This window comes from Sardina pilchardus, chromosome 9 (genome assembly GCF_963854185.1).
Source record: "Sardina pilchardus chromosome 9, fSarPil1.1, whole genome shotgun sequence".
Lineage (NCBI taxonomy): Eukaryota > Metazoa > Chordata > Actinopteri > Clupeiformes > Clupeidae > Sardina > Sardina pilchardus.
In genome coordinates, this window is record NC_085002.1 from 8,787,947 (window position 1) to 8,804,830 (window position 16,884).

Consider the following 16,884-nt stretch of genomic DNA (forward strand, 5'->3'; position numbering starts at 1 on the left):
CTGTGTGGACTAGGAGTGGGGGCCTCTGCACTCAGGACTCTGTAATAGATAGATAGATAGATACTTTATTGATCCCCAAGGGGAAATTCAAGGAATTTCAACTGTAATGCATGTTGTGTAGCTGTGATCTTTATCAGCAGCAGCAGGAGCCAGCACAGCCACAGCAGTAGTTATGCAGCACTATGCCACTGGGTTGGTGGCAGCTGCATCGAGGTAGCAGCATAAGCAGATCTAGTCCGCCGTGACCAAACGAGTTGCCATGTTACACAAATAAAGTTTGTACATGGAGTTTGCACTCTAGTATCATGGTATATTATGATCCAGCCATTCTCCCAAACTCAGACACAGCTGAAAATACTTAGCAACTGTAAAATACTGTAATTGTGATGGACTTTCAGGGTAAAAAAAAACTGGTATGTAGTGACATAGAAAAACCTCTAGATGGCAGTAACAGTCCACTGGCAGTAAAATATGTGAGTGTCTGTTTGGTGTTACAGTAAGATGGTGTTGCTTTGTGTCTTGTCGCCAAACCTACAGTGAATTTAGGCATACTTCACATGGCTCTAAAAGGCCTTTACTGAATGAATACCACTTTATTTTACACTTTTACAAAGTGTAATTATATCTGAGTAAGGCTGTGAAGACAGTGTCGTGCACATTCTTTTGGTTTGATTCTGAATGTAACTGTATGTGTAGAGTTTGACAAATGGGATTGGGCCTAAGGGTGTGATGTTTTAGAGAGAGCCTTGTCATACACCATTCTTGTAAAGTATTCAAGCAAAGTAAACCGGTCTTTACATCTGTCACACACATACTGTAACACACAACACTTCAAAGAGAGCAGAACAGAGAACGTCATTCCACCTCACTGGAGTGGTATGGCAGCTCATCAAATAGACAAATGTTTATGTAGTTTTAAAAGGCAGGGAACCTTATACTCCTGAGACACCCGGCAAGATTTCCTGTGAAAGACACATTAAAGCACGGTTCCCACTCTAGTGTCTTTTATGATATGATTATAATGTGTTTAATACATATGTGTGTTTGTCTCTTGGTATTTGTCTGTGTGTGTGTGTGTGTGTGTGTGTGTGTGTGTGTGTGTGTGTGTGTGTGTGTGTGTGTGTGTGTGTCTGTGTGTGTGTGTGTGTGTGTGTGTGTGTGTGTGTGCGTGCGTGTGTGTGTGCGCGCAGGAAAGAGGTGCGGGATTTAGGGCTGACTCTGGTCGTCGACGCCAGAAGGGTCCCTCCTCCACCTGTACTCTACAAATCCCTGCTTATGATTCAGGTGAGCCCGGCCCACACACACACATGGTGTCACGCCAAATAAAGCACGGCATGCAAAACGCATTAGCGCGGGAAGATTTATAGCTTTAACAGCGGATGAGCTGCTTGTGAGTTACAAGGTTAGAGCATTAGAATAAAAATATAAACATGAGCGCAAAGCTTAGAGCAGCATTTGATATTCTGGGCAGATCTGGGGATCTTGCCTCACTCTTTGCTCTGACAAGTAGACTAAACATGCAGCTAAAATAACAAAAATAGGACATCTGTCTGTACTTACAAAGTCCATTTCTTCTGTTCTCACCATTAGAGAAGAATGTGTTTGCATAAGTGTTTACTCCGCATAAGTTGGAGTTCTGGTAAAAAGCTTGTCCTCGCTTCAGTCCCCCTTCTCCTCGTTCTTCTTGTCTCAGATGTCGTTCAAAAGGCTGTTACTTTTCATCTCGGATCTATTTTTTCCTCTCATGCCTTTTCATAGCAGCATTCTAATTTATCTGTCTTGCAGTTATGCAAATACACATCACACACACATACTCTCTCACGCGTACACTCACTCACACTCCGAAGCCCACACACCCACACCCCGAAGCCCACACACCCACACCCACACACATACACACACACACGGACACACACACACGCACATGCACACACACTTACTCATCTCTTTGCCTCTTTCTCTGTGTGAAATAGGAGCAGGCGCTGCATGCGGTGCACGGGATCGTAGTGTTGGTGGATAAAGAGCTGAACCCGCGGCCAGACAGACACACGGGCCTGCAGGTCAGACACTGCCCATAATACTCCACTCACCTACGGCTACAGTCTCACAAACTCACAAATATCATCTTATCTCATGACTTCAACATTACTATATACATTGTATACATAGATTACATGCATTACATACATTGTCTAATCAGTATATGTCTGTATTTGTATGTGTATGCAAATATGTGTGTGTGTGTGTGTGTGTGTGTGTGTGTGTGTGTGTGTGTGTGTGTGTGTGTGTGTGTGTGTGGTCTAGATGGACATCATCACCTCCCTGAAAGCTCTACATAAGATTGTTGATGGACAGCAGCTGACCTCTGACCTGGGTGGGACTTTCCTCTACAAGCACAGCGATTGGCTGCATTTCCACCAGGTACTGATAGAGTTTTGTGTTGAGTGATTGACAGGTTGGCGGTTTGCCTTTTCATAAGATGTTATCAGCTGATGCCGCTGAGTTCTCCTTTGGTTGAATAAATAATGGGAACAGACTGCATTTTTAAAATGATGTCAGGAAAGAAACCCCTTGTTAAGCACAATGTGTCAAACTTGTCAGCCTGGAATCCCTACTCCCCGACTTTTGCTATTGTAGGCTGAACTTTAGGCATTAAACAGACGGCTGATGTATTTTAGTTAGCCAAGTTTCAAGGCCAAACTTAGACCGCTTCGTTTCAGTACAATTGCTCTGCAGTCTATCAGTATTGAGTGCCATTAAATGTCACATTGACAAAGTTTAATTTGGTTCGAGAATTCATTTTGAGCTTTTATCTTGGTTCAGAAAATGGCTGCCTTCATGACTGACCTTCAAGAAGCCGCCTCACTTCTCCAGAAAGCCATTAAGAAATTAGACGGCGCCAGGAAGATGGACACTGTGAAGGTACTGCTGTTTTGTCCACCACTGACTGTCCTCCTCATATTCTTGACTGGGTTTGTCTGGCAATGGGCTCTGTGACCCAGAGACTGGGCTTATGCTTCACCACACACCAAAACTCATTCGGTCGTCTCTGTTTCTACTCTGTACATGTACGGGTCAGGATGTGAAGGCGTGTATAGAGGAGCAGCGGAGTTCGATGAAAGAGGTGCTAGAGGACACCAGATTGGTCACTTTACAGAGGGAGGGAGGGGCTATCCTTGCCCGAATGAGGAAGGAGGAATTTCGATTTGCCCTGTCAGAAGACTACAGGTACACTCATGGCACACTCTTCCCTTCTCAACAGAATAATTGCGGTCGAATGCGATGCAACACAAGTGCTTTATCACACCATCCATAACAGATGTGATTTGACATCAGCATGTTCTGTAACACAATCATAGAAACGTATAGAAGTTATAACGTAAAGTGATATATGTCAAAGTTTAAACTGGACGTGTAACATCAGTAGATGTATCACATGAGCTCATGCTGCCTGTTCTCTCTCTCTCTGTCTCTCTCTCTCTCTCTCTCTCTCTCTCTCTCTCTCTCTCTGTGCAGAGATGGCATGGAGGCTGTGCGGAGCCTGTATAACCAGGTGGAGGAGAAGGTCCACTCGCTGGTCATGAGGTCCAACCAGTCCCTGCAGCACCTCGACCACCTGCTCCAGCTGAGGACCATGGAGGACAAGATCACCTGGGTAACTGCAGCAGACGCAAGAAACACAAAACAACAACGTGCACCCACCAGTGTCATATTGACATTGCTCTGACCCACTCAGATTTGCATTAAACATATTCTTGGTTTTACATTAGCACAAAAGCATTATTTTGGCCAAGTTATTGAATTAGCTTTAGTTCACGTGTGGTTGACAGCAGTTGGCCGGCAGATGGGTGCAGTAATAGACTGCGCTATTTAGAGACTTCTGAACTGTGAAAATGTCAATACTCTAGTTCTTTAACAGCTGGATTGGGCTTTGTAATTGCTTTGGAAAAAGTTCCAATAACAGTACAAAGGGCTACAGAGAAATAAGTATTAAGCCTTGTTGATTTATGCGTATAAGTGTATATGTATACTGCCTGGGTATTGTAGAATATTTCTGTCCTAGATGAAGACACAGCATGTGGGCCCTGCTGTATGGGAACTGATCATATTAGTGTTGGTTACAGCGAACACAGTGTTAATGTGCAGTAGTACATCCATATCAGATAGCTCTTTGTACAAAGGACAACACAACACAATAATGTACACGCGCGCACACACACACACACACACACACACACACACACACACAGACACACAGACTCACAGACACACAGACACACAGACACACACACACAGACACACAGACACACAGACACACACACACAGACACACACACACACACACACACACACAGACACACACACACACACACGCAGACACACATGCATGCACACCCGGTTGAGAACAAAATGAAAAAAACGAAGGCCAGCTGTTGAGCCATTTCATGTGTGAGATGTGGAGGTGACTCTCAGTGCAGTCGGCCCCTTCCATTAATCACCGCGGCAGACTTAATCAGCGCCGTCTGCTCACCCACATACAGTACCCGCGCAGACAGTCCCACTCGGGTAAACACGCAGCACGAGGCGCCTCAGCAGCCCACAGCAGCCCAGTGAATGTGAATTAAACGGACGCCTTCTCCTTCGCCCCCCCCCCCACCCCCGTTTCCCCAGATCAGGGAGTGGTTCGCCACGGAGGAGCAGTCCTGGCTGAGAGAGGTCAGCCCCGCGGAGGACCGTCTGGACGCTGTGGAACAGAGGCTCCAGCACCTCACGTCCTCCCTCAATAAGGCCAAGGTAAAGGGTCCAAGAGAACTGAAACGCCCCGTGTTTGTTGTCCTTCAGCTCCTGACGTTATTGTAATTAAAAGAGAGGAATGAAAAGCAACAGGTTGGGTAGGTTTTTTTTTTTTTTTTTGTAAATGACCCAGAAACTTACAGAGCGAACAAAATGTACCAGGAGAAATGACTTTGTCCTCAGGCACCTGCACAGAACATCTGGAAAGAACATTAAGTTAATTCACGCGCACGCTGCGGTTCCTCGGTAGGAAGCGGAACGAGCTGCCTCGCGGGCCGGGCCCTACACACTTCCCTGCCATGGCACGACACATGCCACAGTGAAAATGACGGCCTGCGTGGGAGTTGTCAGCCCGACTAATGGCTTTTTTTTCTTCCTCGATTGCAGGAGTGGAAGGCGGAAGCAGAAGGGCTGGCACAAGAAGCCGACAAGATCCACAGGGCCTCCTACCCGGAAGCCGAGGTGTTCCACGCGATGGTTACTACTCTCAACGCCGACCTGGCCGAGAGACTGTCGCGGGCCGAGCAGACCCAGGCCACGCTGGACACAACAGCCCGTCTGTACCGGTTCTGCGAACAGGTCAGTCCGGAGAGCCAGTGGTTCCACAGGGTGAAATTAGCGGCTAATTAAATGATAAACCACAAACGTTGATAGTATAGGCTAAACACTCAATCAATCCATTAAAGCCCAGTTAGCATAGCCTAACACATTAATTAGGCCATTAAAGCCCATTGTAATTGCATTCCAAATTGAAATTTGCGTTGTTGTGTCTGTTCCCAGGCCATGGCTCTGGCGAAGGAGTGCGAGCAGTGTCTGGAGCAGGTGGGGAGCGGGTGCTACCCACACAGGGCCAACGCGGGCGCCCTGAGGGCCTTCGACGAGCGCTTCCGGAGCTTTTCCGCCGAGCGCTTCCAGGAGGCCAAGGCCGACGCGCTGGCTCTGGGAGGCCCGGTGGGGATGAGGATGTGGGCGGCGGCCTGGGCTCACTGCCAGGACGTCGGCGGGAGGCTGCAGGGGAGGCTGAAGGCCTCGGACGAGGGCCCGGCGCAGCCCAGAGGAGCCGAGGGACCCGGGGCGGCCGAGGCCGCGTCTCCGCCGCGCAGTCCGAGCGCGCCGGCGGCGCCGCCACTCGCGGCCTCGGACACTCCCACCCTCGAGTACAAAGAGTGCGACCGCAGAGGCTCCTCCTGGACGGGCTCGGCCGAGAGCCGAGACAGCCGCGCCAGGCAGAGCGAGGAGGCCACGGTCACCTGTTTCAACCTCCACTTCAAACCCGAGGGGAAGGGGAAGAGAGGGGCCAACGGGCCTGCTGTGGCCCCCAAACCAAGCAACCACCTCAAGGCTCCTCAGCCCCCCGTAAGCACAGAGACGCCGGCCCACCCTCCCCAACAGAGTCCGACACAGAGCGCTGAGGTGCAGAACACGGCGCCGGTGGCCCCCTCCAGCCCAACCAAAGCATCCGCCGATCTCGTGGCGCTCCAAAACGAAACGGAGCAAAAGAGTTCGAGTCCTCCGCTGCCCTCTGCCACAAAGACTCAAGGTCACGCTGCCCAGTGCTCGTCAGGCGGAGCGTCCACTAGCGCCCCCCCGGTCACCAGCAGGTGGTGGAGGGGTTCCCGGGAGCAGCACAGCCACAGCGAGGACGACCTGCGGAGGATGGAGGAGCCGGCCGAGCGGCCGCCGTGCCACCGCGCCCTGGGCCGCTCGCACAGCGAGGGCTCGTGCGTGAGCGCCGCTCGCTCCTCGCGCCACACGGGCTCCATGTCCAATTGCGCCGTGTTCGGCAGCCAAACAGGCTCCAATTCTACAGCCTCCTCCCACCACCACCACCACCACCTCAGCCACTCGTCCCAGCTGACCCCACACAGACCCCGCCGGGGCTCCGAGGAGCAGAGGCTCTGGCCGGAGGGACACCTCCATCTCCACCCTCACCTCCATCTCCACCCCCACATGGAGACTCAGGCCTCCTCAGATCCAGCCACAGAGGCCGGCTGCAGACTGCAGAGTCCCAGGACTGCTGGGACATCGACGGCCGAGGAGAGCAGCAACATCCTGTGAGTCAACAGCTCATCTCGGTGTGGCGTGGGGGTTGGGGTGCTATTTATCTCTTTTTTTTTTAAGTTTGAGTGTATTTGTCATGTCCACTAGCCATCTGGTCGCAGGTCAGTCGTCATTATGTTAAGCCTGCCTACCGACTCTATACACAATGCGATTGCCCAATAGAAGTTTAATTTTTCCAGCTCCCAAGTCAACGGAGAGTTTCTAGACTACCCCCAGCAAATTAGATTTGCTGCCACTAGGGGCATCTAGATTTCTAGGCTATACTGTATGTACACAATATGTCAAAGACAGCACAACTCTACACTGAAATGTTTGTGGTGAGACTCCATAATTCATAAATATACAGAGTAGTCCAAGTAGTTGTACTGCAAGTCTTATGGTAACCCTAGGTATTAGAATGAAATTATAATGAAAGTCATAGCCATTGCATAGATCCAAGTGTGATCCATCAAGTGTGCAAGAGTTCAATCCAAGGGCTCCTCCAGTCCAAAAGGGGAAACATAAACAACTCATGATTGTAAGACATGCAAGTTCTTTTGGTCCTCTTGCGCAAGTGCCATTTTTAGGCAAGCCAAGAATTTATGAAGAGATGTTGAAACTCTAATGTCCGTGACCGAAGCAGATATTTAATACAATCTGTAGTAAATGAATAGTCTGTCATAGTTTTCACCAAAAGATGGTTGGGGTGATGAAATGACACAGCCGAGAACAGTCATGGGGAAATTCATAAAAACAAGAGACACAGAATGTTCCAAGCATTTTATTACAAAAATACATCTTCTCTCTGTCAAAGTTAATAGAGTGTAGACTTGTTTAACAGTGTAACATTTCCAAGCACACCCGTTTTTTTCCCCGTCTTCCTGGCGACACAGATGAGAACATTATAAATATGGCAGCGCCATCATTTGTGTTGTTTACAGACTTCTGTTTTGCTCAAGGTCATCGCTGAGGATATTACATAACCACTTTATTTGATTTCCATGACCATGATGCATTCAGTAATGCAGCTTCACTGTGGAAAATTGTTTTTTTTTACCTCACAACACAACAGGGGTCCTCGGTTTGCTTGTTAGTGAAAATGGTGCTCCCTGGATCAAAATGGGTTGAAGCCCTCTGTCTTAGATGAGAATTGTGAGTGTTGGTGTTGTTAGTGTTGGTGTTGTTAGCGTTGGTGTTGTTTGTGTTAGTGTTGTTAGTGTTAGTGTTGTTAGCGTTGGTGTTGTTAGTGTACAGTAGGTGTTGTTAGTGTTGGTCTTGTTAGCGTTGGTGTTGTTAGTGTTAGTGTTGTTAGCGTTAGTGTTGTTAATGTTAGTGTTGGTGTTGTTAGTGTTAGTGTTGGTGTTGTTAGTGTTGGTGTTGTTGGTGTTGTTAGTGTTAGTGTTGTTAGCGTTAGTGTTGTTAATGTTAGTGTTGGTGTTGTTAGTGTTAGTGTCGGTGTTGTTAGTGTGTGTTAGTGTTGTTAGTGTTAGTGTTGTGTTAGCGTTAGTATTGTTAGCGTTGATGTTGTTAGTGTGCGTTAGTGTTGTTAGTGTACAGTAGGTGTTGTTAGTGTTGGTCTTGTTAGCGTTGATGTTGTTAGTGTTAGTGTTGTTAGGGTTGTTAGTATTAAGTGTTGGTGTTTTTAGTGTTAGTGTTGTCAGTGTTAGTGTTGTTGGCGTTAGTGTTGTTAGTGTTGTTAGTATTAGTGTTGGTGTTGTTAGTGTTAGTGTTTTTAGTGTTAGTGTTGTCAGTGTTGGTGTTGTTAGTGTTGGTGTTGTTAGTGTTAGTGTTGTTAGTGTTAGTGTTGTTAGTGTTGGTGTTGTTAGTGTTGGTGTTGTTAGCGTTGGTGTTAGAATTGTGGTGAGTTGTTTCTGTGCGCTGGCTGAGTTTGGTCGGTTTTGTCTCCTGGTCTCCACGCCACAGGAAGCTGCAGCGCATCATGGAGGAGCTGCTGGTGACGGAGCGCGAGTACGTGCGGGCGCTGGCCTACGTGACGGAGCACTACTTCCCCCAGCTGGAGCGCGCCGACGTGCCCCAGGACCTGCGCGGCCAGCGCGGCTCCATCTTCGGCAACCTGGAGAAGCTGCGCGACTTCCACCAGCACCACTTCCTGCAGGAGCTGGAGCTGTGCCTGCGCGAGCCCTTCCGTGTCGGACGCTGCTTCCTCAAGCATGTGGGTACCTGCCACTGGCCAGACCCCCAGCATTTACTGCCATTACAGAGACAGATACAGATACAGATACTCAGTGATACTGTCACTCTGTGATAGTTACAGTTTGGTGCTGTAGGTTCACTAATGTAATGCTAAAGACTTGAAAGGCCAAGGTAGAAATGAATTTGTTTCAGTTGTTTTTCAGCACGAGTCAAAAGAAATAGCTGAGTACTGTAAATAATTGTTACTGTAGTTTATCTCTGTTCAGTTTCAGGTTTCCTCAGAATTAGACTTTAATTCCTTTCATCTCTGTCTCTGTGCAGAAAGAGAACTTCAGCCTCTACGCGCTGTACAGCAAGAACAAACCCCGCTCAGACAATCTTCTGAAGCACCACGGCCATTTCTTCAAGGTGAGAACTTTGACAGATTTATGTGAAAAGAAAAGAAAGAAAAAAATCAGCCTTTGGCAGAAAAACAAGATAGGAACGTGTAAAAAAAAAAATAAGATATTTCAACCGGCCCTGTTCCCTCCGGGGACCTCCTGAGTTAAGGGGGGGGGCAAAATGACTGACGGTGGTGCCTTGCGGCCGTCCGCGGCGGCGTTTTTTTCCTGACCCCCGCAGCAGAAGCAGCTGGAGCTGGGAGATAAGATGGACCTGTCGTCGTATCTGCTGAAGCCGGTGCAGCGCATCAGCAAGTACGGCCTGCTCCTGCAGGACGTGGTGCGCGAGGGCGGCGGCGGCGGCGGTGGTGCGGGGCCCGCCCGGGGACACCAGCGCTCCGAGGTGCAGGCGGCGCTCGAGGTCATCCAGTTCCAGCTTCGCCATGGCAACAACCTCCTGGCCATGGACGATATCCAAGACTGTGATGTAAGTCTGGACACAGAGAAAGAGGGGGAGAGAGAAAGAGTAGTTAGAGAGAGAAGAGGATGGAGGGAGAGAGGTGTATAGAGAGAGAGAGAAAGAGGGGGAGAGAGAGTAGTTTGAGAGAGAAGGGGATGAGAGAGAGAGGTATATAGAGAGATAGAGAAAGAGGGGGAGAGAGAGTAGATTGGGAGAGAAGGGGATGGGGAGAGAGAGGTGAGAGAGAGAAAGAGGGGGAGAGAGAGAGAGTAGTTCGAGAGAGAGAGAGGGCAAAATGAGGAGATGAGGGGACTTGGCAGTAAGCATTCATCTTGTTATGCTGTAGCTCTGCATCACCGTATGCTGCTGTGATGAACAGCTGAGGTGTGTCGGGGCTGCAGGTGAGGGATGGGAGCTCACACCTCCGCAGCCGTGCACACAGGTCAAGGCAAGGGCACGCAACCGCAGCCTTGCAACAGGGAGATCTGGAGGAAATATTCACTTGCTTACAGCTCAATTAGTTAGACCTTTAGAAACAAAAAGAGTGTTAAACAAACACATCAGTTTCTTCTGGTGATTAGATCTCCTGGTTGATAAAGCTACTGTGATGTTTCCCATCATTCGTGGATGGAAAACATTTCGGCTTATCAGCCCGATGCCTTACCTCTAATGGTGCAGTGCTGCAGTCAGTTCTTAGCAGTCAGTCAGAGAAAAGTACTGATGTGTAACTTCTTGGCCATGAATTTTAGATGGTTTTTCCATGAATTTTGTATTACCGTTCCTCTCATTCCGCTTAAGTTGTGTAACCACATTTCTACTTTTGGATTAAGAGCTGCCTGCCACAAGGCTCACTTTAAAATGCTGCACTCTCATATGCCATTCTCTGTGTGTGCTGTCCCCCTGTGACTGTGACAGGTCAATCTGAAGGAGCAGGGCCAGCTGATTCGTCAGGATGAGTTCCTGGTCTCCTTCCGGAAGAAGAAGTGCTACCGCCACATCTTCCTCTTCCAGGACCTCATCCTCTTCAGTAAGACCAAGAAAACCGAGGTCGGAAACGACGTCTACATTTACAAACAGTCCTTCAAGGTACAGACGCTAATTATGCACCACATATACAGTACATTTACACCAACATGACTTACAAGAGAGAAACAACATTCAAGATACAGTGTCAGAGAAGCCCTTAAAGTAAACAATACACACCGTATCATGAAGACATGATGGCTCTGTTATAGATACTATTATAAATACGTTATATGTATGGGCACCATGGAACTCAGCTGATGAATTTGTAATTCCTTTCATGCTTACCCAAAGTGTGATCATTTCTCCCGCCTGAATTAGACATCAGACATTGGCATGACCCACAACTGTGGCGACAGCGGCCTGTGCTTTGAGATCTGGTTCCGGAGGAGGAAGTCTCAGGAGACGTACGTCCTGCAGGCGGCCAGCGCGGAGCTGAAGGAGGGCTGGACCAGGGACCTGGAGCGCATCCTCTGGGAGCAGGCCATCCACAACCGAGGTGAGGGAGTCTAGCTCGCAATCCATTAGCCCAGCTTTGGCTCCTGAACCTGCCGTTGAGTTTGGTCAATATACCAGTCACTTCCATTGCATTGCAATGATCATCTTTAATTTCTTTAACTTTAACTTTATCATCTTTAACTTGAACTTCCCCTTTGGGATCAATAATCTATTTATCTATCTATCTATCTATCTATCTATCTATCTATCTATTTATCTATCTATCTATCTATCTATCTATCTATCTATCTTTAAATGTGAAAGAGACTCAGAGTTTGACCACTGCCTCTCTTAGTTGTAATGGTTAGAGCACAATAATGCCTACATTCATATCAGGAATGAATCTGATCTACATCTGTCTGATAAGGTGCATAGTTAAGGGTTAAAACAGTTTATTTCCAGTCTGCTGGTACTTCTGGTAGAATAACATTGCTTTGTTGTTTTGTAATCATCTTTATATGAGCGGGAGGCTGGCATAGCCTATCTCTTAGTTTTAATAGCTATGGCACAATAATGCCTAAGGGAGATACAGACCAGGATTTTTACATAATGTAAATGCTGAACACAGCACAAAACACTGCTATCGTTCATTTATCCTTTAACAAAAAGCAGATGAAGATTGTTTTCAGAAATATTGTGGTGTTGTGACTGTCGAGAAATGGTTTCAAACACTGTCTCTTGTCATTTATAGCATAATATGTGTATACGGTTGCAGCACAATGCCTTTGGGAAATACTGTGTGGGCCAGGCTCTTTTCACATATTGTTAAAAGATGAAGACATTTTTATTTATTTTATGTTTGCGCAGAAATCCGAATGCAAGAGAGGGTGTTCATGGGCATCGGTTACAAGCCTTTCATGGACATTCAGCCCAGCGAAGCGGCAATCAGTGACCGAGCCATCAACTGTGCCCTCAGTGGAAGAGGTGCAGAAAACACAACACAGCACAACAGAAAATGCCCACACACAAATGCATTGATGTTTTTCACACAACAGCACTACTACTTAGTTTTGATTATATGTGTTCATCTAAAAACAGTTCTGCATGAATTTCTACACACTTTGTTGTCTCATTTCTTGGGGCTCAGTGCATGTCTGTCTTATGAGATACTTGAATCTTAACCTTGTTTGCCTCTCTCCGCCCAGAATGCAAAGCTGCTGGCCATGGGTTGTCTGGAAGGTTCCCCGCCCTCAGGCCCAACTCCGTCAGAAGGACGTCCTCCTCTGGCAGCCACTCGTCCTCCTCCTCGTCCTCCTCTGGTCGGGGGTCCATGTCCCCTGTCGGGGGTTATCTCTGCCCCATCAACAGTGCGCCAGTGGTGGGCCTCGCTGGTCTCTCCCTGTCCCCTGCTGGGGTGCTGGAGGAGGATGACCTGGACCAGGAGCAGAGGAACCATCATATTCTGGGTGAGAAGCTCTCGCTCATCGTCTGCGTGTCTCATCCTGAGACACCTTTGTGCTCAAGTGTCCATTCAACTACCGAAATAAATAAAAAAATAAATATATATTAATAAATAGATTCTATAAAAATAAGAGGGGTTGGGGGTGCACCACGGTATCGTGGCACAATACCCATTAGATGTGTCCCGTGAGCCTGTACACTGAAAGTTAGCATCCCTGAATCATTGGATGCTCAAGAGAGAATACAGTGCTGAAACTACAGTAGTTGTGATTTGGTCTTATTTCAAACTGCCATTCCTACATTTGATATGTGTGCATGTTGAAGCATTGAGGTAAGAAAAGGTCATGCACAGGAAATACTGAGTGCGTTATGGGCTGCAGACAAACAAGTCAAGACAGACAGATACAGTACTTAATTGATCCCGAGGGAAATATAGGCTATCAGTGGGAACACTAGGGACTAACCTGTCGGTCATCTCTGTTCACCTGTGGTGCAGTGGATAGCTCCGAGTCGTCTGGGGAGAGCGTGAGCGGCTTCAGCAGCTCCGGCCGCAGCTGCCTGTCTGTGATTGGTGGCGAGGTGGAGGAGTCGTCCTCCGAGGGATCTGTCCAGTGCACCAAGGGCTCGGCAGTGCAGAAGGGGCCCCTGGAGCCCACAGAGCAGCCCGCCCTCTCCTCCACACCCGCCACTCACACAAGGGATCAACCACTCAGTAAGGTATGGCACTGAACACCCTAATTCATCACAGGGAAAGAAAACACCCTGATACAACCAGAGGAAATCACAGGGAGACTAAATCTGATTCAAATTAAACAATAGCATTTGAAGTCTTTGTTGATGTTACATTTCAGTATCCAAAGTAACATTTTTAAACATTCATCATTATTATGAAAATTGTCTGGTTAATTAGTTATGTTTAATCATTCGGCATCCCTAGATATAATATAATGAATATAATATAATATAATAACTTTAATTCAGATTACCTCCAATTTTTAACATTGAACAATAATCTGAATGATAATGATTTTACTGTTTTGTATGCAGGTTAAAGAAGTGAACATTATAGGCAAATCCACTGAAGTGTAACTTGCAGGCATGCATCAGGTAAGAAGAGATTCACATGTAATACTAAAATAACCAATCAGTTATCATTTGTGTCTTTGTATTTCGAGTGTGTTCCTTTTTGTTCATTTAAACTGTTGGCTTCCACAGACACATTCCACATCAGAAGCAGCCCGGGTGATTGCCTGAATGAAACTGTAGCAGAGGCAGTAAAAAGGGGATGGACTATTTCTCAACAGGGGGGAGATCTTTTTGCCACTGCCAAAGTCAGAAGAGGCCAAACAGTGACTGCTACCAACTTGTGCTTTTGTGTGTTTATTATAATACGGTAATCTCTCCTCTCATGGAGGTTTTCGTGAAGCATATGCCTGAGGACCTCACACTGAGGATAGAACACAGTGCAGTTTCCTAAGAACAATGCACAGGAAGCACATTGAAATGTACTGCAGGTTATTTCACATGTTTCAGGTCTGCAAGGCAATTTCAGAAATTGTTCACAATATTGTTGTTATGCCATAAATATGAATGAATTGTTTATACTTGGGACTTCCTGTGGACATCTAAGCTTAATTTAGCGCTGGACTAACTAATATTATGTCTATATGTGTGTGTATGTGTGTGTGTGTGTGTGTGTGTGTGTGTGTGTGTGTGTGTGTGTGTGTGTGTGTGTGTGTGTGTGTGTGTGTGTGTGTGTGTGTGAGTGTGTATGTGTACATATACAGTATATGTGTTGGTTTTGCTGTGTAAGATTCTCAATATTTTACATTACATTGCAGTCTATATCTACATTCACCAGTGAGAGAAATGGTCTGACACTGTCATTTTGAGTCATTTTGCATTCATTTTTAAGTTGTCATACCGTTTTCTCTGTCGTCATAAACACTTAACACACACACACACGCTTCATGCCGTTATGGCTGGCTGTGCCAGTCTCTCTCATTTTAACTACATTTATGGCCATGTAAGGAAATGCAATGTATTCTAATCTAGGCACATCTACTGTGATATGTTATGAAAACAGTATCTAGATTGCTATGTTAGTAGACATTAAAATGTAACTCCTAAACTGCATAAGGTAGCCGGTAACAGTCATAAACCTATATGTATGCACTCAAATAGCTCCCTTGCTTCTTGTTAAGAATACTTCAGAATTATCTGATGTACAGTAGGGAGAAACACTATTCATTTCTGGGAAGAGATTCTGTATTTTTTCCCTCCACATAAGGTGCTGTTAACTTTTATAATGTTGTGTTTAATGATGTCTATTGTATTTATTCATTTTATTTTTCCTCGTCCGTGTATTCAAAGGATGTCCTTCAGGACCATTGTTAAGTTAGCATAAGAATGCTACGCAGGCGACTGTTTTCAGTAACATCTGCTTTGTTAAATAAAGTGGCTTTGAGACTCTTGCGGTGATCCAGTCTGTTTTATTCTGATGACTCTGGAGACGCAGACCCCAGCTGTGAGTCCTGATGCCTGTTGAAATCTCACATCTCCCCTTGCCACAGCGTGCAGCTCAGGCACGCCACAGGGCCTGGAGATGGATGCCTGGAGAATAGATTCAATGCAAATTTATGCACAGATTTCCTGCTCTCTGTCAGGAAATATGAGGTTATCCGGTAACTGGTGGTGTCAGTGACTACTTTAAAATGAAAATGACAGATGATGATGCATTTACACTTGGAATGTTGACATGTTTCATGGCTTCATTTTGTTTATCTGTGAATTGCCCTTTTGTGCTATCATGAACATACCATGCAGATGATTGATTTAACATCAGATATGATTCTGTGTTTAACCAAAGAAATACCATTTTATTTAGTCTTGCCAAATCCCATCAGGTGGGCTACTGTACAGATCAAGCAGCAAATGCAAACAGTAGGCTATACGACTACACCACACCTACCAAGTGGGTGCATCCCATGATCCAAATGGTTGTGCCTATATCACGTCACAAACCCTGGGTTGTCATTTCTCTTTCCTGCAGTTTATTGTGGTCATTATGCTCATAGATGAATTATACAGCAGCATATCCATATTCAAAAAGAAAGCCACACAGAAAAGCCATGCCCCATTGTACTGATTAACAAATTGATTTGAGTAGGCTACCTCAAGGAATCTATATATCTAAAATGACTTTTAAGTCAATGATTTACATTTTAGCTATAGACTAGCTGTAGGCGAATTCACCAGAGCCCATTTAGGGTGTCACCAACTTCCAATAAATTATAGCCTAGGCTACTAAGCTAGGCTAATGGTGTTAGACTGGGTCATTGTACACACAGAGAAGAGAAGGACATCTCTTAACTAGACAGCAAATAAGATAATAATCCCCCCCAAAATGGCAAATTTCTTCAAATTAAAACTTCTGTTGAATAATCATTTCAAGATTTTACAGTGTAGGCCTACCATGTCCATTTTATGTTGATGCTCACTAAGTAGGCTATCTGTGCTTGTGAGATTTGGGTTTCTGTCACCAGCAGCAGTAGCCTATGGTGACTATAGCGCTTAGTCATGCTATTAAGTCATTATGGGCCAAGTCATTTAAGTTCATGACAAAGTCAGAGTGCAAAGTGCATTTCTGTCCATGCAAATGTTAATAGCTTACATGAGGTTACATGACTCAACAATTTTGCTTTTGCTTTGGCAGTTATTATAAAGACCTTATTCGAAATCATATTAAAAGAGCCTAGAAGACGCCATGGAATCATTAGCAATGTTCTGCTCAGCAATGGATGTGTATGATTACATATGAATGTTTTATCTGTTATGCTTTGAAATAACTCTCTTTCGCAGAGAGTATGAAGCTAATATCCCTGTTTGATAGTGTCTGAAATTAAAAAGACATGTAATTGCCTTGGCAAAGCATTCGCCAACGCCTTCAAACGATGAGTTTGTGAATGCCTTGCAATCATATCATCCTCGGGGCATTATCATGCAGACAAGGCACGCTGGGCTCGACAGAAGTGAAAGGTTGCGCTGAGGTTACTGTGGTCTTTTAAACGTCTGAGCCTCCGTCGAGATACAGGGGGAAGGAAGCCGCGGAGTGAAATAAAGAGGCTAGTCTCCG

General features: G+C 46.1%; 1 protein-coding gene across 1 annotated transcript in view; it reads left to right on the forward strand.

The window, feature by feature from the left end:
- Window positions 1-15,217, forward strand: part of quo (quattro) — a 34,663-nt gene extending 19,446 nt beyond the window's left edge. The window contains exons 6-24 of the mRNA XM_062545597.1: window positions 1,191-1,284; window positions 1,974-2,060; window positions 2,305-2,421; window positions 2,824-2,922; window positions 3,080-3,228; window positions 3,517-3,655; window positions 4,671-4,793; window positions 5,181-5,372; window positions 5,574-6,847; window positions 8,757-9,006; window positions 9,309-9,395; window positions 9,609-9,854; window positions 10,743-10,913; window positions 11,172-11,349; window positions 12,156-12,272; window positions 12,494-12,754; window positions 13,246-13,466; window positions 13,797-13,856; window positions 13,965-15,217. Of these exons, the coding sequence (XP_062401581.1) occupies window positions 1,191-1,284; window positions 1,974-2,060; window positions 2,305-2,421; window positions 2,824-2,922; window positions 3,080-3,228; window positions 3,517-3,655; window positions 4,671-4,793; window positions 5,181-5,372; window positions 5,574-6,847; window positions 8,757-9,006; window positions 9,309-9,395; window positions 9,609-9,854; window positions 10,743-10,913; window positions 11,172-11,349; window positions 12,156-12,272; window positions 12,494-12,754; window positions 13,246-13,466; window positions 13,797-13,838 (3,847 nt within the window). The 3' untranslated portion in view covers window positions 13,839-13,856; window positions 13,965-15,217. The remainder of the gene's footprint in view (window positions 1-1,190; window positions 1,285-1,973; window positions 2,061-2,304; window positions 2,422-2,823; window positions 2,923-3,079; window positions 3,229-3,516; window positions 3,656-4,670; window positions 4,794-5,180; window positions 5,373-5,573; window positions 6,848-8,756; window positions 9,007-9,308; window positions 9,396-9,608; window positions 9,855-10,742; window positions 10,914-11,171; window positions 11,350-12,155; window positions 12,273-12,493; window positions 12,755-13,245; window positions 13,467-13,796; window positions 13,857-13,964) is intronic.
- Window positions 15,218-16,884: the final 1,667 nt, after the last annotated feature.